This window comes from Scomber japonicus, chromosome 7 (genome assembly GCF_027409825.1).
Source record: "Scomber japonicus isolate fScoJap1 chromosome 7, fScoJap1.pri, whole genome shotgun sequence".
Classification (NCBI taxonomy): Eukaryota; Metazoa; Chordata; class Actinopteri; order Scombriformes; family Scombridae; genus Scomber; species Scomber japonicus.
In genome coordinates, this window is record NC_070584.1 from 28,021,724 (window position 1) to 28,049,038 (window position 27,315).

At 39.1% G+C, this 27,315-nt stretch overlaps 1 protein-coding gene across 2 annotated transcripts in view; it reads right to left on the reverse strand.

Annotated features, from left to right (window-relative positions):
• Nucleotides 1-1,057: 1,057 nt before the first annotated feature.
• Nucleotides 1,058-27,315, reverse strand: part of atp11b (ATPase phospholipid transporting 11B (putative)) — a 59,837-nt gene continuing 33,579 nt past the window's right edge. The window contains exons 20-30 of one of the 2 annotated variants that reach the window (XM_053321846.1): nucleotides 26,526-26,679; nucleotides 25,718-25,820; nucleotides 25,482-25,627; nucleotides 25,025-25,084; nucleotides 24,490-24,617; nucleotides 23,537-23,675; nucleotides 21,078-21,143; nucleotides 20,472-20,575; nucleotides 19,210-19,375; nucleotides 9,367-9,524; nucleotides 1,058-3,302 (exon numbers count right to left, since the gene is read on the reverse strand). In XM_053321846.1, the coding sequence (XP_053177821.1) occupies nucleotides 3,221-3,302; nucleotides 9,367-9,524; nucleotides 19,210-19,375; nucleotides 20,472-20,575; nucleotides 21,078-21,143; nucleotides 23,537-23,675; nucleotides 24,490-24,617; nucleotides 25,025-25,084; nucleotides 25,482-25,627; nucleotides 25,718-25,820; nucleotides 26,526-26,679 (1,306 nt within the window). In that variant the 3' untranslated portion in view covers nucleotides 1,058-3,220. Of the gene's footprint in view, nucleotides 3,303-9,191; nucleotides 9,525-19,209; nucleotides 19,376-20,471; nucleotides 20,576-21,077; nucleotides 21,144-23,536; nucleotides 23,676-24,489; nucleotides 24,618-25,024; nucleotides 25,085-25,481; nucleotides 25,628-25,717; nucleotides 25,821-26,525; nucleotides 26,680-27,315 lie in introns of those variants that run through there. The other variant, XM_053321845.1, reaches the window with a different exon arrangement.

The following is a 27,315-nucleotide window of genomic DNA, read 5'->3' on the forward strand; positions in this document are numbered from 1 at the left end:
ACTCCTGGATATTAGTATTGCACTTCAATGAAGTTGGTGGACTTCAAAATAAAAGCAGCAAGTGTCCTGATTTAGTCCCTGGTATGAGTCGAGCTCCAACAATGCTGGATCCTACAGTTCACATAACACAACTCAAATCAACCTTTACTGCCTAAATGCCCTTTATCTGTCAGAGTCCATGACCTAAATGAATAACAAAGGTTAAATATCAAAGTCTTTTACATCAGCGGGGTTACTTCCTCAAACGTTTAGAAAGCTCCTCCAGAATAACAGAGGACATTATAAATCTGTACACTGACCTTTTTTAATGTGTAAAATATGTGGAGTATTAACATATCTATTTTTTTAATTCAAGTACTTATCACAGGTGTATCCAGGTAGAAATTTTAATATCAGATATGAGGTCAAATGGTTACAAATTCCTGTGTAAATGTGGAGTAAGGAGCTTAAGGAGCAACTGATGAAATGTGTGATTGATATGAACATCCTGTTAGCTACATGGATCTCAAAGCTCACGGCTGCATTCAGGCCATGTAAAGGACACATTGATATATTGATATGTAAGAAAAAGTAAAACATAACGGGCAGAAAAAAAAAAAGTACTGTAACAGCAACTACACAATTTCATCATCAGCTCCTGTGTGAACAAAAAAAAAGGGATACAACAGATTTTGTACCATTTTGTAAAATAAACATCAAGAATAATAAACAATGACAGGAAATATTACTGACTGATTTTTCAAGCTGCTTAGGGGACAACGATAGCTCCTTGAAACTGTAACCGTAGCAACAGAAACATCCTATGACTCTTTTCATGTTCCCCGTATGTGAACTGAGGTGCGTACCGGTCTCTGTGGAGGTGTTGTTGATGTCAAGTTTAAAACGGTTGTCTTAAAAGGTTTTTCTTTTTTTTTCTCCCTAAACCTTCACCGTCACCTTCTGGAGTCTCATAGATGCCCCCCCTCCCCCGCCCCCCGCCCCTCAACAAGTCTCTTAATCCCAAATATGAACCGTAAAAGTCTGACTCAGATTAACGCTGACTTTTTTTTCAGGGGGAGGGGAGGGGGGCGTAACTGAGTGAGTATTATTAAAGAGAAAAAACTTTGACCTGCGGGCAACAAAACTACAACACTGTACCGCCGTTAACCAACATGGCTGCCGTACAGAGAAAACACACCAACACTCACACATTTAATCAACAGGTGAAATAGAAACACACATGGAAAAGAACAACGAAACAGAAAAAAAACATGATTCACATGATTTCGATGGTGACAAACGAGCAATGATTTGAGAAACAAACAAAAAAAACAACTGTGATTTTTTTTTTTTTTGATATGTGACTTGTGCAAACTCTCTGCTTTTCTTTTTCATTGCTGTTGAAGCTGAACCGTATTAATCTGATATATTTATCTCTAAAAGATAGAAAACATTCTGCTGTCTGGTTCAACATGCATCAACCGCGATCTGCAAAATAAAAGCATCTCATCCATTAAAGCCATTTTTTTTTGTGTGTGTGTGTTATTGAAATAAAACAATTGTACCATTATCTGATTGGATGAACAGGAAATATTTTAAGGTAACTGAGAAGGAGGGTTCTACCTCGGTTCGATGTTATAAAACCTGATTAGGTCCATTTTTCAGCTTTCATTACCTCCAAAATATTCCCTGAGCATCGTTGGCTTTTAATGCTGAGGTGCTTTTGGTAACTCGGCTGAGTGAAAAAAGGCATTCAAGGGGAAAACAAAGTAACAACGGGCTCAAACAGCTTCTATTTACAGTACCTTCAATAATCTATTATTAATACAACTTCTTGAAAATGTATGGCTTTATAAACAGACCCCGTCTGGCCCTCTTTCAGAGCAATGCATCACGGAGAAGAGTGAGAGAGAGAGAGAGAGATAGTGAGATAGAGAAAGAGAGAGAGAGAGAGAGAGGGGGAGAGAGGGAGAGAGAGAGAGAGAGAGAGAGAGGCCTGAACAGTCAAGACGAGTAAGCAGCACGAACAATGATAATAGTCTACACAACAATATAAGCTTCTGTACAATCAGGCACAAAAATAAATCTTTGAATCTCCAGTCTGAATCCTTTTTGGTCTTTGGTACCACGGTAGAGATAAATCTCCACATACAGCATCTCAGGGAGTACTGTAGGTCTGAATGATAAAACATCTGCAGAGCCGCTGGATCAGCAGGGTTCTGGATGCTACAGGACTGTGGGTGCTTGAGCTTTTTTTCCCTTTCCATCTTGAATGAGAAATGAAGGTGCAGCGGGGGGGCTGACAGCTCTAAGAGTGATGCAAGTCGGAGGTCTGTAGCAGAAACGATTATAGTTCATGGAAGCGACATGATGGAGGGTCTCAGCTACAAGCCAACACCTCAGAGATGTGGTCTGACTTTGCTGAGCTTCTGTCTTGCTGCTACATTGAAAGTCTCGGTAGTTGGTTTCTACAAACAACCTCAGTTCGGGTGAGTCTGCGAGTCCAAACCAGCTCAGGTAAGGTGGCAGTCCTCAGGCTGCGATGCTTTGAGCAGGACTGACTCCTGACATGCAGTAAAAAGTCCAGAAACACAAGAATCTGCATTCTGTGTCTACAAATATATAAGACTTACACTTATTTCAAATCCAGTTGCGAGAAAAAAAATAAGTTTGGCAACTGTTCTGAAAATGAAAAATAAATAGCTGCGTGCAAGCTTGTGTACCAAAGCTGATCTCAGGTCTTCTTTCACCATTAAAGACTCTTTACACATGTACTAAATTTGATGTTGTCAGATACTTGCAGCAGAAATGTGATTATTAAATGCTAAAAGATGTGGATCTCTCTCCAGGAGCAGCGCCACAGATGTCGACTTCATGCTGCGCTAACTCGCTCCACACTTCATGTTTCATTTCCCTTCATGTTGCGGCTCTTACTTGATGTCCTTTTTTTAACTTTTTCATTTTTTAAACAAGATTTGATTCACTCTGGGACACAAATTGCTGAGGGATAAAGTAAACCCCCCGCAGCACTGAGCCGAGTCCTTTGGTTTCATACGAAGCGACTGCTCCTGTTTTTAAGCCTGCTTTGCATCCAGCTGAGAATGCATTGAGTTTTATGTGAAGTAGGTTTATAAAATGGTGACGGGGAGGGGGCTGGGGTTGTGATTATGACTCATAGCAGAGTAGCAGCTTTCCCCCCAACCCCCCAGCTCTGTGCGTTACAGTCAGCTGCCACGGGGATTCAGCAGTGGGTGGCCTCGATGGGCGACAGCGTCAGGATGCTACGATCGTTGGAGTAGAAGTTCTCTGTGGAGCTCCAAGATCTGAAAACAGGCAGCAGTGACTGAGGGTTAGGAGGCTGAGGGGGTGTGTGTGTTTTTTTTTTGGGGAGGGGGGGTGGGGCAGTGAGCTGGATAGTCCTTAGCTTACACACTGCTGTCCAAAGTGTTTTTTTGATTACAACCTTCACAACCAGGCTGGAGGAAGCAGAGAAAAATGATGAATGGAGGAATGAGGCGTTGATAATAAACATGATGGTGGTTGAGTACCAAAAGTCTCTCCCTCCTTAACTCACATTTACATCCTGCTCTTTCAGGATAGTTTATAGACCCTAAAACTACATTTTCTCAATCACAAGTATCCGTCACTTGTCATCTATTCCCAACACTGATCATCTACAGATCAGGTTAAACGCTTTATAAATAATACCAATAAAAAAGCTTAGTCTTGAATATTCAGTAGAAATACCTGAAGCTAAGTTATCACGGTTTCTATAGCGATGACATTTTTAAAACTTCAAATAAAGAAATAGAGCATTAAAAAGAATTGTTGAGGATCATTACAATCATTTGTGTTTAGTAAAGCTGGTAAAAATGATTTCTTAAGTATTTAAAGAGAGAAAAAAATAATAATTACTGCAGAAACAATTGCTTAAATCCACTAATAGTCTCTTATTTACTTGATGATTGTTGAAAAATGCAAACATGTTCTCAGAGTGCATGGAAAAGATGTAAGCATGCAAGTATATCTCAATAGTTGATTAAGTTGAACAGTGAAATATATATCTATAAAAAAAGTTAAATACCGGGATCTGTTTCTAGAGAAAAGGAAGTGAGATGAGACTTGAGCTACTCAACCCATGAATGAAAACCAACACAATAATAATAATAATAATAATAATAATAATAATAATAAATAGAACAAATCATGATAAACAAGCATCAGAAACACTCTTGCCTCATAGATCCACTCTCAAGATGACCAGGGGCCAGATCCATAAACCATACACACACACAAAAACCATGAAAATGCTTTTCCCTGCACACAAACTGGTTCTTCTAGACACAGAATGTATAAACCTCACGCATTCTTCAGACCACAGGGACAAACGTTACTCTCAACTGATCAGTGACGAGGTGGACATCTATCTTTTAGTAAAATATTTGTTTTGTCTGATTTTAATGTGTTCACACAGATTTATAAAATGCCAATCGAAGGTGCACTTATAAACATATGTATTATTTCTATGTGAATCATTTAATTATTCTTTTAAATTACACAGAAATCAACATTTTATTTTGTTATAAATGTTCTTTTTTTTCTTAGTTGTGACACACATTGTAAAGTCTGTTCAGATATGAGCGCCTCAAACTAATCGATTACATTTCTGCTGATGACAGACCATGTGATGAATTTATGAGATGGACGCTATAAAGAGACGCACAGCTGTGTGTTATCATCAAGTGTAATGATCGTCCTCGCTACTGACAGGTGTTCAGACTAGTTGAGCAGCTGGTGAACTGATATGAAAACTGATGGTTAAAGTTAAGCCTTCATCCATTTATGGCTAATTTTGGGAGTAGAAATCAGGCTTTATAAATATATGAAAACAACACATATGCATATTTCTGGCTTTGTGTGTGCACAGTTTTTAGTCTTGAATCTACACAAAGTTTTATGCATCTGGCCTCTGGACTCCTAAAAGATTCCCTGCAGGTAAAATATACATCCTTACGTTCATTCATGGCTATTTAAACATCTTCCCTTCCTCTTTTTTACTCTCTTTACTACAAAAATAGGTATCACAGTATCATTTATAGTATTAAATATATGCACAATGCATATAGTATAAAATATATTATCTATATATTTCTATTTATAGACAGCCTTTGGAAAATAAGGACTCACCTAAAAGTCACAGTTCTTTTCTGTAATTAGCTCATCAATCTGGATCTTCTTTGGAATTGTCTCAGTGGGACAGATCAAGTACACAATCCGTTTTTAAACCACTCTAAAATGGTTTTTGAACTAAAAAGCTGCTAAGCAACGCTACATGGAAACATCATGAAGTTCACAGCTTGCCAACAGTCATAAAAAAGGTCACAACAAACCAACCTCTACCTCTCCAGCTCACATCAAAGCACCGCTGCACCTGATCTGACCCGCCTGGTGCATTTGTAGCTTTTTACATGTCTCAATCAACAAATCTATCCCCCCCGTAATCACACTTTTTTTTTTTTTTTTTTGGACTTCTAAATGTCAGCTGCTTTACTCTGAATAACTCTCATGACCTTTTAGTTTTAACGCTGCGCTCTTGAGATGAAGACAACCGTTTTAAGACCTGGTAAACAGGAAAACAGGGCCACCCAGGGACTTTAAATAGGCCGATGACTCAAATGGTGTTTTGACTGGAGGCACTATCATGTGCTACATCACTAGCTCGGCTGTCTACCAGGGCCGGGGTCAACTGAAACATCTTATTGCTAAAATCCGTCTTTGTTCTGCGAGTTTTAACGACAGAACAAAAGAGGACGTTAGCACCATAACACTTTAAAAGGGTTGGGGTGATAAACCGGTGGGAACACGGACCCGAGAAAAGAAAAAAAAAAAAACAGAGCAAGCAGATTTCTGACAAGACGCAGCTTACGGGTGACGTTAACAGCACATGAATAATTCATCTGGAAGGTCGAACAACATTATGCAGATTTCAGACACAGAAGGACAAGGACACAGAGCAAGAGGACAGAAAAAGACAAGTGCAAGAGGAGTGTATGACAGGGCACGAATACACACGTTTTACATACATTGTATACAAAATACCAAAGGCAACAGCAGCCCCCATGCAACAAGACAAGAGTCTGGACACACTTGTTCTGTAACCTGTAGTGGACAAGCCAGGTGGAGTTATAGACTGTTCATTTAAACATGCAGAAAAGGAGAACTCCACCTGCTTGGGGCACCCCAGGTTATAAAACAAGCATACCCCTCCCTACTCCCCAAAAGTTGGCCTCTTCTTAGAAGCACATATAAGGCTTCAGGATCCAATAGAAAAAGATTAATAGATACAGGAAGTAGCAAAAAAAAAAAAAAAGAAGGAGCAACTTTTGAACGTATTTTGATGCACACAGTGTGATGAGATCATGACGTAACAATCAGGAGTGGCTTTGATTATGTGCACCTAAATTTTAGCTGTGGATATACGATCCATCCAAAACGCCTTATGCCTCTCCTCATCTGCATTTTCTTATTTAACATTTCAAAGGTCAAGGGGAACAAATTGCTTGACATTTTGAATGGAGACGCAGCTACTGAGGTGTGACAACTACACACGACTGGCATATCAGTTTAGTTTATAATGGAAAACATCTGGACTCCTGACATCCATGTCACTTCTCTCTTTGTTGCCACCCCCGTCACCACCCTTTTTCCCCCACCCACCACCCCCCCAAGCAATGACTCAGCTGTGGGCCAGCGTTCAGCACCGCAACGACAGGCGCCCATGTCGAGCAGCCAGCTACAGTCGAGCTTCCAATAAATGACAGATTAAATACTTGACCTGTTATAGAAGTTTTAAATATACTTGCTGTATGTGTCTCTTCCACTCATTAGTATCATTAATATGTAATGTAGAACCTTCTGTATGGCAGTATCCTAGCATTAAGGCCAAATATGGACCGAGTCTCACTAGTCTTTCATTCATTCTGTGTAGTTTTCTGCCTACAGAGAAGGTGAAGAAGAGGGGTGAGAAGATGAAGAGGACAGGGGTAGAAAAGGAGAGGATGGATAAAAAACTACACTTGCAGATTCATCCCTAATTCTATAAGTTGGGGATCAATAAAGTTCACCTTAGGTTATATGTTTTTTTGGTGTATTTTACAGTATAGAGCACGCCTAATCAGAGCATTTTACCTGTATTCATCATTGTTTAGCATTATCCTTCTGGGAGTACAAATTGGCAACTGTTTCCTTAATAGGAAGAATCCAATTGTTTGCTTTGTGCCAAGGTCAGAAAACAAATCAATCATTCCCACAGGAAGAAATTCATCTAAATTGAATCATGCATTTAGTGCTAATTTGGCCAACTAGCAATGGGGGAATTGTTTCCTTCTTTCACCCTGACAAACAATTGAAATGGATTATTTCGTGCTGCATATCCCGCACGATATTGTCATTAAAAAAAGTGAATATTAAGATGTAGGACTTTATTCTCTCTATGGGCTGAATGAAAAAAGTTTAAAATGATCAGAGGAAGCCTGCGATGTTAATTAATTGCGCACAGGCCTAGATTAGTCACCAAGACGTCATTGCAGATGGTCATAATTTTACATCTCGACTATGAGATTACTCATTATTCATTAAGCCTGACTGATGGCGACGACACAGTCCTCTAGTCGACCACAGAGAGTCTGCAGGTTGCTATCCAGAGGGGCTGGAGGGGAAGGGAGGGTGTGTGTGTGAGGGGTGTTAGGAACAGTGCTTCCCTTATTTGACCTGCATGCCATCATTATTTTTACACACACACACACACACACACACACAGTCATAAATGAACAAACATGCGAGCCCACGCCACATGACTCTGTGCAAGGTTCACTGCAAAAAGACTCACAATGAATACAAAGAACAAGAATGCTACATCTTCATTATTGATCTAATCAATACCCAGTGTCCCAAGATGTTTTGGGGAATATTGATTGCTCAGCAGAAAGAGCTGATCAGGTCAATTAATCAATGATCCTACTGAGTCACTGGCATTCAGGTTCAAAAAAAAAAGAAAAGAAAAAAAAGACACACAACAACATTGAAAGCGCAGACTGGGCAGACCAGCAAACTGTGAACTCAGCTTTCCCGTCCTTAAAGCTGCACTCTGCACAATATTTCATGAATGCATCCGGTTGCTTCGGTTTCATCTTTTAAGTGGAGCTGCAGCAGAGGAAGAAAGACCTGTCTGCATTAACTGAGAGTTCACTTTTGTGCAGTAAACTGACATCATGGTTTTATTACTTCTGGGCACTGAAATCCTTAAATGTCAGTTACGTCCCGCTGCCATTTAGGGGTGGCGACAATATGCTCGCTGCAGCTTGAAAGCTAATTTGCCACAACCTCACACTAGTGAAGCCTTCTCACAGCTCTTCACAAGCGGATTAATCATTTACAATCTGACCAGCTAACCGTTATCTAGCCTTGTCTCTAGTGGAGTGTAGAAGCCCTACGATGAACAAGAAGAGCTGCTTTACAATAGAGGAATCAACCCAAAGCTAACGAGTCAACATAACAAGACACGTGGAAGTCATCTGTTAAAGTGCAATACAGATTTAACAGTTTTCTTAGAAAACTGGCTAATCAGGCTAACCCCCATTTGGTCAATAATCTCTCTGATTTGAAGGGGAGTACTGAACAGAAACAGAACCAGAGGTGACAGACAGAAGAACAGATCATAGCATAGATGATTAAGACGTAAACACAAGAGGTGTTATAGACCCGCCCTTAATGTATGGGCTATACAGGTTATATTGTGTAGTATTGAGACCTGTGGGGTGCTTGTAGATCACAGTAGGTCTTCATTCTAAGGGCCTACATAAAAGAATACTGGGATTCATATCCTCCCTGGCTGGTCTGCCAAACATCCACATCAGCATGCTATGTGATGTAGAGGGCATGGCCATCACAATCTACTCAGTCATTGGTCTCTATACTTTTGGTTACAAGGTGTACTGATATATTTCTGATAGTACACAAGTGTAGATATGAGGTGAAGCACACTTCGGATGTCCAGACTCACGGACTCTGATGAAAATAATAAAACTCATAACAGTGCGGTCCATGATGGCTTGATCAACACATCTTCTGCCTCTATAACTCCTCCTTTTGGCTGTCGTCCACCAAAGGCTCGATAAACCGCACCCTCATGACCGTTTTGAGACCCCAATTTCCCCCGCACAACTGTATTCAACCTGGTATAGATCTGAACAAGAAAAACTTACAGTAGAGCAGAAGCCACATTATGAGCTGAAACCTTCAGGCGTGCAGCCCAAATTTTTGCAACCAAGAGGTGGAGAGGGTTCATCGGGTTTCAAAATCATATCTTGCCGTTGTTGTCCTCCCCACCTGTTGCTGGATGCGTGACAATGGTTGGCGCTGGCCTGGCACTGCCTGGTCATTTGCTCCAGGAGGTGGGCCAGGCGGGAACAGCCGCTCTGCCCATGTTGGTAGCAGCACAGGGACTCCATACAGCTGAGGGTCTGCGCCTGGGAGGCTGGTAGAGACTGAAGGAAGGCAGAGGAAGGTGGGACAGCAGAGAAAGGTGAAGTAAAGGGTGTAAACAATTAAGAGAATAGCAATGGCAGAGAGTGAAAGAGGGAGAAGTGAGTGAAGGGAAAAGGCAAAAAAAAAAAAGAAAAGAAAAGAAATTATTACCAACACAATACAGGTTTGCTGTCACACACTGACAGGATGATGAAGGTGACTGGAGGACAACATATTGCATGCTATCACAGAAAGAATGATGAACAGGGAAAACATTCAAAACATGCTATTGAAGGGACTGAGATGTTTCAAATGAATATAAAAATTAAAAAACAACAGTAAACAAAGAGCTCGGTGAGAAAACAAGCTCAACATGTTAAATCAAAATAGTTTGTAGTATATTTCAGGGTGGTTATAAGTCTTTTACCTTGTTTGGTAATCAAAGTCTATCTCAAGGTTTCCAACACTGACAGGGAGGTACACTGCTCTGTCTTTTACCTTGAGTGCCTATGAAGGGTTTTTTTTTCCTCCCGCGGCTCTAAAGCACAAGGCTGCTTCCCTCTATACTCATCTAATGCTATAAACCTCTGGATCAAACAGATATTTCACTGCAGTGGGTCAGGATAATCATGCACAGTATTATAATGTGCTTTCAGAGTGCTCCTTTTAAAGTAAGATGAGGTGTCGCTCTGTTGCCAAAGCCTCTAAAACTCAGCTCAGTCAGGCCAGGCTGTTATGATGTCTGTGATTGATCGCTCAGCATCAGAGCAGTCCACATCCCTGAGCATGAACCAACTATGAACCAAGACCAGCTGATCAGAATCAGAAGCTGTAATACAAACTAACCTCTTTTTCACTTTTCCTGTTTATTTTACTAAGTTATGTGTGATTCTGGTAGTTCTATTTTTTGCACTTATTATAAATTACTCCACATCCTGAGATTAAATTTAACCTAGAAACACCTCCTCGTGGTTATATGCAACCCCCCCACCTGTCAATATAATATTATATATATATATATATATATATATATATATATATATATATATATATATATATATATTTGTAGCGAAGACTTTGAAAGAATTTAATAAAAGGAAATAAGTGTCTTGAGTTATGGCTAAAAATATATTTTGTGGGGTCACAGTAACCTTTAGCTTTGACCACTAAAATCTGATCAGTTAATCCCTGCTTACAAGTGGACGTTTGTGCCAAATTTGAAGGAATGCCCTCTAGGCGTTCCTGAGATATCACCTTCACGAGAATGGGATGAACGGGCAACCTCCAAACATTACGCCTCCTGTCGTAGCCATAAAAAATATGCCTCTGACAGCAGAGGGATACTTTTTATGCCTCTGCTGTCGCTGGCGCGGAGGCATAAAAAATATGCAGTACTCTCATAGATCTGAGATATGCAGCTTACTCCAGTTCTAATATTACTGGATAAATATATTTTGAATGTACATACATATAAAGCAATATGACATGAAAATCAATATACCATTATTCGATAATTATTTGATGATTTGTTATCATTTTTCTTGTCATATGAGACAAAATTAAAAGATAAAGTCAAATTTTGTCTGTGTTAACATGGGAGTTGAAATACAATGCCAAGAAAACTGTTGAAATAACAAGACTAAAAATATATTTTATGATGAATCTGTCTTGAATTTGCCTTGGTAGACAAAGTTGAATGAAACTGCTGCCTAGAAACCTGTGGGATCAGGTGGCTTTGTTGACCTGAGTCAGCACCCGAGAGAGAGACAGAGAGAGAGGGAGAGGGAGAGGGGGAGAGAGAGAGAGAGAGAGAGAGAGAGAGAGAGAGAGAGAGAGAGAGAGAGAGAGAGAGAGAGAGAGAGAGAGAGAGAGAGAGAGAGAGAGAGAGACAGTGTGTGAGGGGGAAGGAGAAATTGAAGAGCAAAGAGGCAGATTGTGAAGTTACACTAATCAGGTTTTATCCTGCACCCCGTTTCCCTGCAGCATTACAGTTACATAATTAAAACAAGTTGGAACAACACTGAGGTTAGGTTATCATTTCATGTTTTTGCGCCTCTGATGTGGCTGAATGTGTGAAAAACGTGTATTCCTGTGCTTTGACTTGTGATGTTGACTTTGTTACATTTCTTTCTCTGCAGCAGAAATTGGAGATACCCTTGGCATGAAACCAAAACTTCTCCTTCTTGGCTGGCAACAGCAAAACACAGTGAAGACAAAAAATTGAATATGAATTACACTGGCAGAGGAAGGTGTCCCCAGGTAACAAATGCATGGATTTATGCTGTCTCTATCATGGCCTTTTTTTTCCCGCCTTTCCTTTTGGGGACAGGCATACAAATGTGTTCTTGTTACTATAAAACAACTTAAACCTCTCTATAGCTGAGGGGAAAGTGGAGGTTGGAAACCATTCCAAACACACAAACGGATCAAACCACAATAGAAACAGCTGTAGCCATTGATGGTAATGTCAATGGTCAAGTGTCATTAGTGTATCTATATCCATATGGGTGATTAACACTCAGCTTTTCATTAATTTAAAAGATGATTAGCTTACTCTGACCAATGAGTCATCACATCAATCTGTGAAGCGGCAATTAGTCAGTAAGTGTGGATGAGTCAGTCATAGAGCTTGTAAATCAGAAGCAGTGGTGGGCAGAGTCAGAGAAACTTCTGGTTTCAGTCACAGTCATGTTAGACTTAGAGTTATTCTCCAAAGCACCTCATTGGAAAGATGATTAAGTATCAGCTGAAAAGGCAGAAAGGCTGAAAAGGCTGAAAAGGCTGAAAAGACTGAAAGGCGCTGTTGAAGTAAAGTGATTTTCAAGCCATTACTTGTTTTCATTCTGGAGAAGCAGCTGCAACATGATACTCAGACCAAAACCAGGCCGAAGTGTGTGATTAATAGTTGTGTTGTACGCTGCGGTTTTCTGAGAAACAAATACCAAAATTAAAGATTTTGTCATAAACTGACCAAGGCCTCTGTGACAACTATACAAGCGACATCATCTCCCGGTCTAGATTTACTAGAGGAGCTAAAGAGTTCAGCTAAAGTTCATGTGTGCTGTCTTTTAATCCTCTACACTGTTCTGTTGGTTTATAGAACAAAAAGAGAGTTTTTCTTTGACAGGATCTTTTTGGTAGCTGTCTGTAGGAGTATGTTATTCTTACAATCCTAGATTTATAATATATATGGGCACTCAAAGCAAACTCTGTATGTAGAGAAGAAACAAAAAGCAAATCTGACAGTTTAAAATAACACAACTCGACAGAAGAAAAGAACTCAAAAGGCTTTCTCAAACTTGGTGTGACAAAAAAATAAATACTTAAAACAACAAAAAGTATATGGAGGCATCAAATACTTACAAGCAGACAATGATATATCATCCAGGCTTCAATATGGAGTAACATTACGAGCATGGAGGGAGCATACGGTGGAACGAAAAATAAACACGGCAAACACAGTGAACTTTGCATGCCAACAGCATTCTCTCTTTCTCTAAACTCTGAGGACAGACCTGCTCAATAAGAGCAAGGGGGTGAACTGAGACCAGGTTGGGAAAGATAGTGTCAGCCGTGGTTGGGAAGAGGAGGACGGGGGGTCATGGAGGGCAGGGAGGGAATGGAGAAGGGGTTGATCATGTTTTGGTGAGGATGGGTCATTCATGTCGGACAGACACATACAGGGAGCATACTACGCATGAAGTAAAAGGAAAGTGCTGGGGCAGCTGTAACAGGCAGCCATGAGAGCATGACTGAGGGCGCATAAGTGCGTATGCTGTCGACTGCAGCTGTTAGGGGGTGCACAGGGTTGGTTGGTCCTCAGGTAAAAAGCCATAATGCTGGGGACGTTGACAGTACAGTACAGGGGGGGACAATGAGAGTGAAGAATGGTACGCTACTACCTAGGGGAGCAGGGGTCTGGGCCGGGGGCAGCAGGGGGAGGATAAGCAGCTAGCAGGTGCCAATTGTCCTCCCCTGGGCTTCGCTGGGCTTTAACAGGGTCATATTCTGGGCCGACTGAACCCTCACCCTCTTCCATCTGAAGGACACAAGATGCTTACAGTGAGCCCTGCTGGCTAGTCAAACAGCTCATCAGTCAGCCAAGTAGACTGTTGGTAGGTCAGACACCCAAATAGCAACAGAACAAGTGAAGCCAGCTAACTAACCGGTGACACTGCGGAAATAGCCATCTCAGCCATTTAGTCTCATATTCAGTCTTTAAATCTTTGTTAATGGGATGAGATCATTACTTCTGTTTACTCTTTTTTGGGATTTTCTTAAAACTACTACTTCTGTTGAAGAAAGGACTTCTTAAGTATCTATATTTTAGTGAATTTCCATTTGATAGAGATTTGAAACCATTTAATATCATTGGTATTAATTTAAATTTAATTCAAGAAAACTATGATCGTAAGACTCAATACGAGACTAAACAACTAAAGTTAATGTGGATATGTTTTTTTTAGTGTTGCTTATTTACCAACCAGTGAACTAATCAGTTAGTTAGTAAGCAAGTGGTCAGTTAGTAAGTCAGTCCAAGCTGCACTGTAGTGGGGGCAGTCAATTCAATGTCTGACCCTCAGTCCACAGTGTGCCCTAAAACACTTACACATACAGTTTACTGAGACCAATACTATGTTGGTCCCATTTTTAAAGTCCTTCACAAGTGACCTCAAAAACTATCTTCAAAAAAAAAAAAAAAAAAAGCGACAGAGCTGTGCAAATTTTTGGCTATCAATGCAAATAAGAACAGTTGCTTCCTGTTTTTTTTTTGTGTAACAAGACACCAATGCGCATCTCTGGCCTTATTCGCCTGCTGCAGATCTAAACTGCAATTGTAATTGGGACTGTGTTATAATAAATTACCTCATGAGAAGAGGTATTTGAGAAAATCTGAGTGGGGTGATGAGGTCACTGAGTGAGGGCTTTAATATCTCACAAAAGCAGAGACAATTGAACACATTAGCAAGAAGCTCAGAAAATAGCTGTAAAACGGAACGACAAATGAGCAGAAAGAAGCTGCAGGCATGAAAAATATGTCTCGAGGGAAAATGATCCTTCTAGCTCAGATAAGAGCAAATCTATTAGCATCCAAACTAATTAACCTGCTGCCGAATCTATCAGAGCTACAGAGTGGCCAAACAATGGAAAACCCAGGAGAGATCTCTGGGTTCTTTTGTGATTACCTCCCTCTGATCTAATTAGGAAAAAAAAGGCACTTCAACACATCTGAATAAATTGAATTATTCAGCACATGGACATGAATGCATGCTTAGATTTTGAAGCTAATAAGAGCATCTTTGTATAGATCCATGGTTTCAAAAAGCAAATTACTCCAACTGAGGAATCTCTCTTGCATAATCCACGCTCCCTCTCTTACTATAATAAACAAGACACTGATGATCAGTAAGTCTACAGTTTGCTTCTGCTCATCTGGTTTTTGGGACGGGACCTGTTCTGTCTATATTATCTAAGTCTTGTAATATACACTTAGTTGCCAGTTTATTATACAGCTAGTTAAAACTAATGTAAAATCTCTGCAACAAGTCCTACCTTCAAAATTCCAAAAAATTTTCAAAAACCTCAAAGGTGGTGAAACTATTTCAGACAGGTGTTCACCTTTATGTTCATCTGGAAGCTGTAATTTTGTTAAGTGTAGACTAGAAACCCCCCTCAGTGTAATGCCATTTAATACAACCTGCACCACAAACTACAGCCTCCATAATGATCATTAAGTTGAATCAATACCTCTGAAACTGTTTCTAGCATTAAAACCTTCGGTACAGTAAGATTTGTTGCAGGGCTCTTGTATTAAACTGCATTAGATTCAAGAATGTGTATACACTGGTGACTAAGTGTAACGTAAACCACTATAAACATAAATCACAGGCTGTTATTTATCAGAATTAGTCTGCAATGTACGTAGCAGTAATACTAATTAAAAAAATGCATGCAGAAAACAGCCTCTTTTTTTTAAATTACCCAACAAATAATAAAATACACATCATATATAATTCACATGATCTTAGACAGTTGACAAAGCCGTCAAAGATCAAGGTATTTTTCTCCTGGCTTTGATTTTTTTCTGAACTCAAGAGAGATCATGCTAACGTTAGCATTTCCCCTGCAGCGTGTTTATATTGATATTTGCTATAACAGCACAAGATCTTTCAGTCATTAGTTTGACAACGCTGTGATAATAGCACAGCTGTCTTGTCATGCTTCTAGGAGGGCGACAGCATCATGCTGCTGTACAAGGCAGCCCAGAACAGTCCAAGAGTCTGTCATGCAGCTGTTGAGGAGTATCAGTCTTGTTCTCTACATGCAAGTGGACAACTTGCACATGAGTTGTCAGGTGGTGGAACCAGTTTGAGGGTGTTTGGTTGGGTAAACGTCAAGAGGATGCACCATGCCAGAGATAAAGGGGATGATTTGATGGGCTGCACCATGCGACTATCTGATGTGGCAAGTCAGACTGGGGTTGTAGGACAAGACCATTAACTGATGGTCAGCAGGCAGGTCTGACCAGTTCTGATTTAGCACTGATGCAGATGCAGAACATCACAGTCAGAACGGTGCTTCTTAAATTACGACTCAGGACCGCAAACGGGAATCGGAAGGAATCTGAAGTGTTTTTGACATTCATTCATCCACTCATTCATTCATGCAGTAGAGTGAGTAATGACTGTACCATGCTGTAACACGCAGGAGTGGTGGAGGTCACATTCTTTAATACCAGCCTCTCGATGAAAATGCAAGACATGCAGGTGGGTGAAATGCTTTATGTCACATTCTTCTGCATTACTATTTTTCCCCGATCCCAATCACGGAGAATGCTGATTGGCTTGTCTCAGCATGCACTTACAGGAATCACACACACACAAAAAAAGAAGCCCTGCTCCAACACTAACAGCACATCTCTGCAGTCAGCATTATGCCAGTGTTGGAAACAGGTCTCAGTGGAACTAAATCAAGTCCAGAACTGGGAAATCAACATTTAAGCATTGATCAAATATTTATAGGGTGGAGCGCTTGTTCCATAAAGCAATGTTTCTACCTTTTAGAGGCTATCCAGAGTATTCAAACCCATATAATCTACTGGTTTAAACTAATTTTAAACTTTTTATAACAATCACAGACCTATCTGACAATACACATATCAAAGCATTTGTATTTTTGAAAAGATAGGTCTCAAAATTTGCCTAAAAAAAGTACACCAATTAGTTGTCGAGAGAATATTATGCACACTATGTAAAATCCTTTTATTAGTCATTTTAGTCTTCTAATGACTGCACTGAACTATGTAGTTTGTTATGGGTTCCTGAAAAAAGGTAAGATGTCTCAAAGATATAAAAACAGGCATTGTGGTGGTTTGCCTGAGAAAATATTCTAAACTAAAGGAAGTGAAATTTTAGAGAGAGCGGCATCAGTGCAGGCAAACAGGAAAGGCCTCTCTATTCACTTTAATATACAGAAGACAAAAAATACTGATATAGAAATATTGCTTTTCAATAAAGCACTCCAGGGATACTTGTGTTATTTGAATTGATTTTCAGCTGTATTTTTAAGCTCGGGGCTGAATCTATCTTATCTCCTCTACCTAATTTTGCCCAGCTGGCTCTTGGCTCTGGACAGAGGCTGCAGAGCGATGAAGTCATCACCTATTGCCACGCGGTTGGAATACATCTACACCAGGAGAATACAGACAAAAGGATAGGAGGAAGAGGACATAGACACACAGAGAGGTTAGAAATCAAGCATACTGTAAAATCTCTTCACACACACAGGCGCGCGCACACACACACACACACACACACACACACAAAGACAAAATGGGATAAAGGTTAGAGCAGAAACAACAAACAACACACAACGGATTTGAAAAGGCTAGTTAATTTTTTTTCTTAGAAACAAGAGGAGAGTTTTTGAAAGGACGAACATATACTGTAAGATTTAACACAAACAGTCTCCAGCTGGACAAATCAGCACACTAACAACATGGGGTCTGCTGAGAGGTGACCATGCCCACTGTGTGTTTGTGTATGTGTGCATACATTTCTATGTAGTGGATCAAAAGGAAGTCATGCGGTATGCGTGTGTGTGTTTGTGCAAATGAACATCATGCTGTTCCTGTAAAGAAGTGAGATACTCATGACCTTAAACAACATGAAACCCAAACCTTTTTTTCTTTTACTCACTGCCTAGCTTTTGAGTTACCTTGACATTTTTAGATGATTTCTCTCTCCCCCTCCAGTCACTTGTAACATTACCGGACACAAAATTACCACATTTTTCATGATACAAGTAGGGAATAAATATTAAATCCATCAAAGCACACAGGAGACACTTTAAAGACTGGAGTGTGCTTGGCTTTGTGTGTATGAATACATTAGGGTGCTTTCACACCACTAGTTTGATTATTTGGTCCGCACCAGGCAGTAAAGTTGTTACTATGTAGCATACAGGCTGCGGTGTGGTCCACGTTCACACCTGCAAACTAATCAAGATTGGTCCGATTGACGTTCCCTCATCTTCCGGTAGGTCGGCATTTGGTGCGGAGTCAAGCGGACCGAGACCACCTCTTTTTGGAGGTCTCGGTTCGCTTGATTTAGTGCGCACCTGAGTGTGATTGATGCTTTCACACCAATGAAAACAAACCGAACTAAGAGCTTTTTGTCCGAATGGACTGTTTAGTGCGCACCAACTGCTGTTGATGTGAAAGTGCCCTTAGTTTCAGTAAGTTTTACTTTTGAGATTGGATTTACAGACCTTATAGAAAATACTAAAATCTACGAAGTATTTTAAATTGGGCTTAAACAAACAAACCATGAAAAGAGATGAGCAAAGACAGCTTTGGAGATTACCTTCATCTGATCTAATTAGGAGAAAAAGCCACTTCAACACAACTGAATACATTGCATTATTCAGCACATAATTATGAATGCATGCTTGGATTTTGAACCTAATAAGAGCATCTTTGTATAGATCCATGGTTTCAAAAAGCAAATTACTCCAACTGAGGAATCTCTCTTGCATAATCCACGCTCCCTCTCTTACTATAATAAACAAGACACTGATGATCAGTAAGTCTACAGTTTGCTTCTGCTCATCAAGTTTTTGGGACGGGACCTGTTCTGTCCATATTATCTAAGTCTTGTAATATATAATTAGTTGCCAGTTTATTATATAGCTAGTTAAAACTAATGCAAAAGCTCTGAAAGTTTGAATAAGTTTCACTTTTGAGATTGGATTTACAGACCTTATAGAAAATACTAAAATCTACAATGACAAGTATTTTAAATTGGGCTTAAACAAACAAACCATGAGAAGAGATGAGCAAAGACAGCTTTGGATATGGATAACATCTACCAATTACAGAGTAGTTATAATGCGGTGTGGATGTCCAAGACAAGAGCACAATCATACAAAGAGGTGCTCAATTAAACAGTGATTTAAGAGCTGTAGTGACCAAGAGTTTGTACACTGCACTTTGGTGTCAGACGCAGGGTTCAGGGTGTGTGAAAAGTAGAGAAAACCTCCCAAAGTTAGACAGATGATGTCTCTTTAAATCCTATTTTATTTTGATTGCAACCATATGCAATTAACCATAGAAAAGCTCATTCTTATCCAGAGGTGTTTTCTTACCACACACTCTCATTTCCCACTTGTTTTATAAGTCCTCGTCTCCCTCCACCCCCATCCTACCTGACTCTTCTGTGTGCTGGTGGGCTGCAGATGTCGGTAGAACACCTTCTTCACTATGTCAGGAAACAGGCAAGTTATGACGATGATGATGATGGCGAACCAGGCTGAGCCGCTGGACAGCAGCTGCACGAAGACGAAGTACATGTCTTGGGTGTGGAGGAACGGCCTGAGGGGGAGGGGAGACAATTATTTGATGCTGAACGGGAAAGACTGTAAGTTTGTATGCTTCTTATCAGTGGTGGGAAAAGTCGATTTGTCTGAAAGTAACAGAAACATTTATCAGTGCGTATACAGGAACTGACTGGAGTAGGCTTTAGGATGGAGGCACTGTTGAAACCCTTCAAAATATTTATGGAGGTGGTTGGCTCACTTTGCCCTCTAACTGTAAATTCAGACCTCACTGGCCTTTCTCTTTGAATTATTTCATTGTCTCCAGACAGTACAGGACCCATGCAGCTACCAGACCACAAATATTAAATATGGCCCAATATTTTCCAGAATGGCTCCAACCAGTCTGTGAGCTGTCTGGACTGGGTTAAGTGATTAAGATTGATCCGATCAATCCAACGCACTTTCAGATAATCACTGCTTACTGCTGATCCAAACAAAGTCTTAAAGATTTCTCTGCCAAGCAACAAAGCAGCCTAATAATTCTCGACTGAAAGTATATGTGTTTAATGAACTTTTTTTTTAATAAACAGCCAAATTCAAATGAACAATACGTTAACTTGAGGAAAATAATCCAATACTGTGAGCAATAAGTGAGCAACACAGTCTGTTAAAAAGAGGCTGTCAGACGAGACAGCATCTGTCTGATGGCCCTTTTATCATTAAATGCAGTGCAAGTGTTTTTGTTGTCTTCTTCTCCTTCGACGTTTCATAAGGAACACAATGCTGACAAAATATTAGTAGTCCTTTTGTACTGTATACAGTGTATTTACTATAGTTTTCCATGTTTATAAGCAGTAAATGATTACGAGTATCATTGAATATTGAAAAATGCAAATTTTATTTTCCCTCTGCAAGTATGATTTAAAACTTTTAATGCGAGTGTCATTTAAGATAACTGCCTTTATGCTGTTTATGTCACATCTAAAACTGCTCCAAATGTAACAAATAACAAATGTAAGGACCTCATTTTAAACGTGTTGTAAATCCTAGGTAGTATACCATGGCAAAACACTCAATCTCAGTTTATCTCTTAAAACCTGCATTTTTGTATAAGAAAAGCTAAAGAAACTAAACCAAGATGCTATTCTCACCAGATGATGCCTCCATAGAAGAGAGAGAAGATGAAGTAGAAGGCAATCGAGCCCCACGTCACAAAATGGTTCATCCATGTCCAGAAATGAGTCTCTAACGCAAGCTGTTATTACACACACACACACACACACACACACACACACAGGCAGGCACACACACACACACACAGGCGCACACACAGGCGCACACACACACACACACACACACACACACACAGTGGAGGGAGAAAAAAGCTATGATCTCAGTGGCCAGTTAATGGCCACTGAGATCATCCTAATACTTCACAACACACAATATTTCATATAACAACAACAGCAGCACTACATGTGTGTCCCTGTCGACCTAAACGTGTTACCCAGCTTACAGCCAGCACACACAGTAACAATCATCTTAAAGCTGCTTAAAGCTTTCAACTTCTGGTGGCCAGAAAAAAAACACAAAGTTGCTAAAACACAACGCTGACAGATGGTGAGTTTATCAATGGATTATGGATATGATGTTTGAAAATAACCACCTATTTTTAGTAGACAGAGCATCATGATTATCCTATTGCAATGTGTTTCTGACCACTTGATGAGCTAAGTCTAATATTTGCTGTAATGTACCTTTAATGTGACAGTGATGACCATGACAGTAAAGACAAGCGTTCCAAAGGTCCAGTTTCCAAACATCTGTAAAACAGATACAAAACTGTTAATAAAATGGTCAACAGTATAACACAGTGAAAAAGTGGCTATTTTAACATGCATGGACTCACTTCCTAGCAATATAACAATATATGGTAAGATCATTGTGTTGTCAACCTATTTATATAACTTGCAATTTCTTCTTCCTGTTTTCAAGAATTGACTAATAATCATGATGTTACTTCACTATTCGGTTAGTAAAAGGTTGCAAATCATTCAAATAGAAATCTATGACATTTTGTTGGCATTTCACTACAATGAATAATGGATACCAGCTGAAGTCAAAGTCGTTGGTAATATGAATTATTTTGCTAACATAGCACAATATTATTATTATTATTAATTTTTCAGTCAAAGTCAAACCACAAATATGGATACAAGTTGGAAGTTAGGAGAGTAGTAGAATCAGTTGAGCAGAGTTATCCTCGAGTTTACAGATACAGTGTGGAGAAAAAAAAAAAACATCCAGCAAGCATCGGCCTCAGTTAACAAGTCGTGTTGTATTAAGGTTCCTATAATGAGGCCTCGCCCTCCGACAGCGTGCCCATCTCTGATAACGCCACCGCTTGCTATGAGAATCACTCTACTTATAGGTTGAGAGCTGTGGGGGGGATTGTTTTGTTGCCAGCCAATTTAGGCCCCTGCTGGAGCACTGAAAACTAATAGTGAGTGGAGTACGAAATGTTTCTCTATATATCTATGAGATGCATTTCTAGAGACACTAAAGGAAATGGACAATAATTCTGGGACAGTTAAAGGAACAATATTCAAGTTATACTTTACTTGTACCACAAATCAACCGGTACTCCGTATTTATCATTTATATTATTTGCATTTTATATTTACTTTCTTTACATTTTAAAGTGAAAGTAGGAGCTGTCCCTTGGTATTCTAACTAATTATAAATATATTAATCCAAAAGTAACTTAGTTTGTACAAGAGGGTCCCAAACATGTCCTCGGTTTGAAAAAATGACTTACTGTATGAGACAAAGCTATATACTATTATTATATATACTGTTTTACTACTGGTGGTGCTAGTGTACCTCAGACACATTTTAAGACTCAGGGAAACCGTGCCTTCCAGTCTGCAGCACCAAAGCTATGAAACAGTCTCCCAATAAGCTTGAGGTCCTTGGATACTGTGGACTCATTTAAAAAGCACTTAAAAACCCATCTGTTCAGTCAGGCATTTTGGTAGTTTGTGGTATTTTATGTTTTAACTTGACAAATATATCTGTTCCCTTTGCTTGTTTTTATTTATCCCACTTTTATATGATTGTATTTGATTAGTTTTTTTCTGAATATTAATATATCATATTTGTGACTGCTGTCTGTGAAAGGTGCTTTATAACAAAATTTTGCTTGCTTGCTTTTGCTGTGGTCTGTTGTGTGTGCTCGACAAAGTAAATTAATACAGAATTCATCACGTTTTTCACCAGAAAATAAATGACTAATACTGCATTGGAATAAGAGACATGGAACTAAGAAATGAACACTAAATTAAAGCAAAGAGAAAATGGAGGAATCCAAAATGATAGTTTTCAAGAATCATCGGGGATCAATGAGCCACTGAATGTTTTATAAGTACCAACACAGCTCATTCAAATGTTTAGAGAGAGGAAAACAGAGCCTGTGTGGCATTTTGTGGTTCAGCATCGTACAAGACTGGATTTAAACTTAATGAAAGTATACTGTAAAGCATACGGTAGCTACAAGGATTTCTCTAATACTACGGTGTTGTTGCCAACACAAAAACATTTTGAGGAATCTTGATAGTCCTCTCATTAACCCCCTTCAGAGACATGCATTCAACTGTAGAGCAGACTCTTACCAGCTGCCTGTTAGCTCGCAAGATCTGAAGACATGCACAGCGTGAAGGCAGAAGGAAAAAAAAGAGTAATCAACAAAAGATAGAAGAAAAAAGATAAGAAAGAGAGAGAGACCAAAGTCTTTTCTGAAATACCAAATGTCAGACAAAGCAAAAAGAGGGCAAAGATATGGAGAGATACCAGACACACAGATGTTAGAAGAAGACAAGGCAAAATTATTAGAACTTACTAATTAACACGTGAATGATATTCATGCTATTAGAGTAATAGAGACAAACAGACTGTATGAAAGGTTGGCAAACAAAATGAAGAGAGAATTAAGGTGAGACAGACGAGTAAAGAGAGTTTAAAGGGAAAGAGTGACTGCGGAGAGACGAGCAGGCAACCAGCCCCGTCAATAATAATGACACATGTACACACATAGCTAGCTGTCCTGCATTTGTTTATACATAACATAAAACACTGGGAAATCCTCTCAGCATGTCTCGGGATTCTGTAATGGAGACAGTAAAAGCATACAGTAGATCACACACACGCTAACACACACCTGCCCGTTCCCCATAAGTGTGGTGTCTTCTCCCATCAGTATGTAGGAGCCGAAGAAGAAGACAAAGGCGTGACAGAAGCCCAACAGAGTCCAGTACAGGAACGTCCAGAAAGACAGCAGAGAGTTCTTGCTGATGTCTCTGTAAGATATAAACGGGTCAATGATGGGTTTTTTTTGTGTCCATGTGGTTTAGTCAAATTTAAAAGGGGTTCAAATTAGTTTTGTTTTGAGAGAATATATTAGAGGATTATGGCAAAAAAATGTCTAAGTGGTGTAACCATAAAAACTTTGTATCAAATAATTAAACTTGCTTAAAAATGCAAAATTCTCAATAAAACACCATATCAACTAGTTTGGCATGATCTAACTTTTATATATAAAAAAAAGATAATGGAAAACACTTCTAAATCTTAAATTTAATCTGGGGAATCATTTAAATCAGGAACCATTTACATTTTTTTAATGAAGTAATTATTTCTATAAGTCCACTTAAATACACTGTAGTTGGATGAAATATTTAATATTTATCATTCTTTTGTGGTTACACCATTTGACATTTTCAGGAGCATTCAGTCTAACCTTTGGTAAAGAATTGTGCAAATGTTCAAATGATATAAAATCAACAAAAATACAAAATGTACATTTGAACAGACCTGAAAAATATTTTTTAAAGATATTTTCTAAGTGTTCATTTTGCCAACGCTTATTTGCTCCTGACCCAAACATGTTTTTTTGTTTTTCACACTCATGTTTCATGTTTAATTTACAGAGCTATTTAGAATTTGTTTAATGAATTATGGATCAAATATTATGCATATGCCAACTTTGTTATTCTGCTTCATTTTATTTTAAATGTTACATAAATGTTCTATTAGTGCGATCATTGCTGGAAAATACTCTACAAACAGTCAACACAAATCCATAGTGTGCACACAGGTATTACACCATCTTACCTGTACAGGCCCGGTTTATTCTGCAGGACGTGTGGATGGACCAGCTGTTCAAACAAACTGTACACCAGGATGGGCAGCGAGGTGAAGCAGATGTTGTACAGTGTCAGATAAACACTGTCATACAGAGTCTAAATGGGACAGAGCCAGAGTTTCATTCAACATCAGCTTATTGGCTTTAAGTTTAACATGAGCAGATATCAAGTATATACATATGCAGGAGGGGAGAAAAAAAAGAAAAACAGTAACTGCACATGAATATTTGATGAGTTTAAATGCAAAGTGGGGCATCTAACATTTGAATATTAAAGCAACTCTACACAACACCTAACATTAAATAAAAGTCATGACTGAATCAAACAAAATTGTTGCTTGTTGAACCTTTTAATTCAAATTCAAGATTACTCTAAGAAAGAAACATATTTAAGAATACAGTTATAATGTTCAGACAGTGAGACACTGTGCCACATTAAAACCACAAACAAAACTACAATGACATATGAGATAGTGGAGGACATGAAGAGAGAATAAGACTTACTTGTTGTGAAAACAGACAGAAGAACTGGTATAAAAACTGGGGCGTGATAAAACACACATTCTATAAAAAAACAAAGAGTGCAGGAAAGAAACATTAAAAACACTGCAGTGAAAGGAGACTATTGAAACTTGGGGTGTAAGGCATATCTACACAGTCCTGTTAACAGCTGATATAAAATCATTTTTCTGTAGCTCAGGGTGTATTACATAAACACATATGAGACAGGGTGATTCCTGTATATACCCACGAACTGAAAATAGTGTATCACTGAAAAGCTGCTGAGCTGGTATCTCTTATTAACTTATTCTGCCCTGGGAATGCATTTAAATTCCTTAAAAAGAAATTAAGATGTGTGGGTCTGGTATTTTCTAAAAATGCTTTATCAGTAAAAAAAATATTATCAGCTGTGGTGCAGATAAACATTTAAGAACATTTTGTACCCAGTGCAGAATCTTACCTTGTAGAAAAAGTACTGTACAAGCGTAGATATTCGAATGTAGTAGAAGTGACCGTGGACGAGCAGTAGTTTAGCCAGGAACTTAAATCTGGCAATTGCATAGTCACTGTTCCTCACGGCCTGACGACCCTCCTTCCCCATGATACCTGGAGACATGTGCACACACAGACATGTTGGAGGAAACGCTGCAGAGACAGAATTTGAGACCATCTCATGTGGCTGTGAGGAGTGTTTACCTATTCCCACGTGGGCTTCTTGTATCATACTGACATCATTGGCTCCGTCCCCAATAGCTAAGGTGATGGGTTTCTCTGGAGATGTTTTTAAAAGACGCACCACCTGGACAGAGAATCATCAACACAACGTGAGAGGCAACAGTAACTGCACATATGTAAGACTTTCATAACTTGACTCAGCTTTAACCCTTTGTAGGTCTGCTCCTCTGTAGAGGTCACTTTGTGTCATGATGTCTGATCGAGAACAAAATCTATTTAATCCAAACTTTTTGGGCAATCTTTACCACTTGTATGAGGTATGTAATGCACAAAAAAACCATCAGATTGCATTATGGTTGCTAGATACACGGGCTAGTGTATAACCAACAAAGAAAGACACAAATCACTGCTGACATAAGAGATCCTGTTGGAGACATTTTTGAAATTGAGTTTCATTTTTTCATCTTGTACACAAAAAGAATGAGTCTCAAAACATGCTAGTTCAAAAGTTTTGAACAAATGAGGTCTGAATAAGGTCTGTAAAACATAAAATTTAGGGCCATTGAAAAAAACCCCAACATTTTTTAATGTTGTCAAGGCCTCAAAGAGGTAGGAAAAAAATCTAAAATTAAATAGCACTTTCTTGGTTAAGTTAGAACAGAAGTACAATAAATACTTTAAATAATATTATAAGCACCATTTTCTCCAATCATGACTCTTTATCAAAAAAGAAAGACAAATTCTAAATGTTATCAGTGATGGTGGCACTCTCACTCATTAAAAACATTAATTAGGGGGTGGGCTGTGTGTGTATTGCAGAGGTTGGTACCTTAGCTTTCTGCAGTGGGGCCATGCGGCAGCACAGCACGGCTGAACAGTTTTTACACACTTCCATAAAGAGCTTCTCATGTTCCCTCAGCGCTAAAGACAAACTGGCTCCATCCACAACCAACCCATGCTGAATGACATGGTCCTCCTTTATCCTGGGAACACATGGCGAGAAAGAGAGATGAAAAAGAGCAGGAAAGAAGAGGAGAAGGGTAAAAAGATAAATTACTGCTGTCTTTCTATGTGGGTTTTTTGTTTATTATTTAACACATATACTTAATGTTTTGCTTTAAAACAGACTCTTCATGTTTTATAGGTCTATCAATATAGAGCATATTAAAATTCTGACAGGTTCCTCAATCAATGGCAAGTTTGTGGAGGGGCCAAAACACAGAATTTATATATTTAGGCCCACTTAAAGGGCTAAACCTTCCCAGAAAGTAACACACACAAAAACTTCAGCATGTACCTAAATGAAGCCTTGTCTGCTGAATCCTGTGATCACACTTTAACCACAGTGCGTAAGAGCATGTTAAAACTCTTTTAACACTTTGTCAGCCATTCTTGTTTTTTATACTTCTAGTTATTTAACTACAGCATTGTTTTTCTGCTGAAACATAGATTATTAGGCCTTACCACCTTGAAATACAGTATATTTACTTTGTTCAATAATAGGCAAGCTTAGGTCCAGACTGTGAGCAAATATGTTGACGTAAAGATATACATCACACAGTCAAAAGCAAAATCACACTACGGCTGGTTGATATGGGCAGAATCAAATATCACACTAT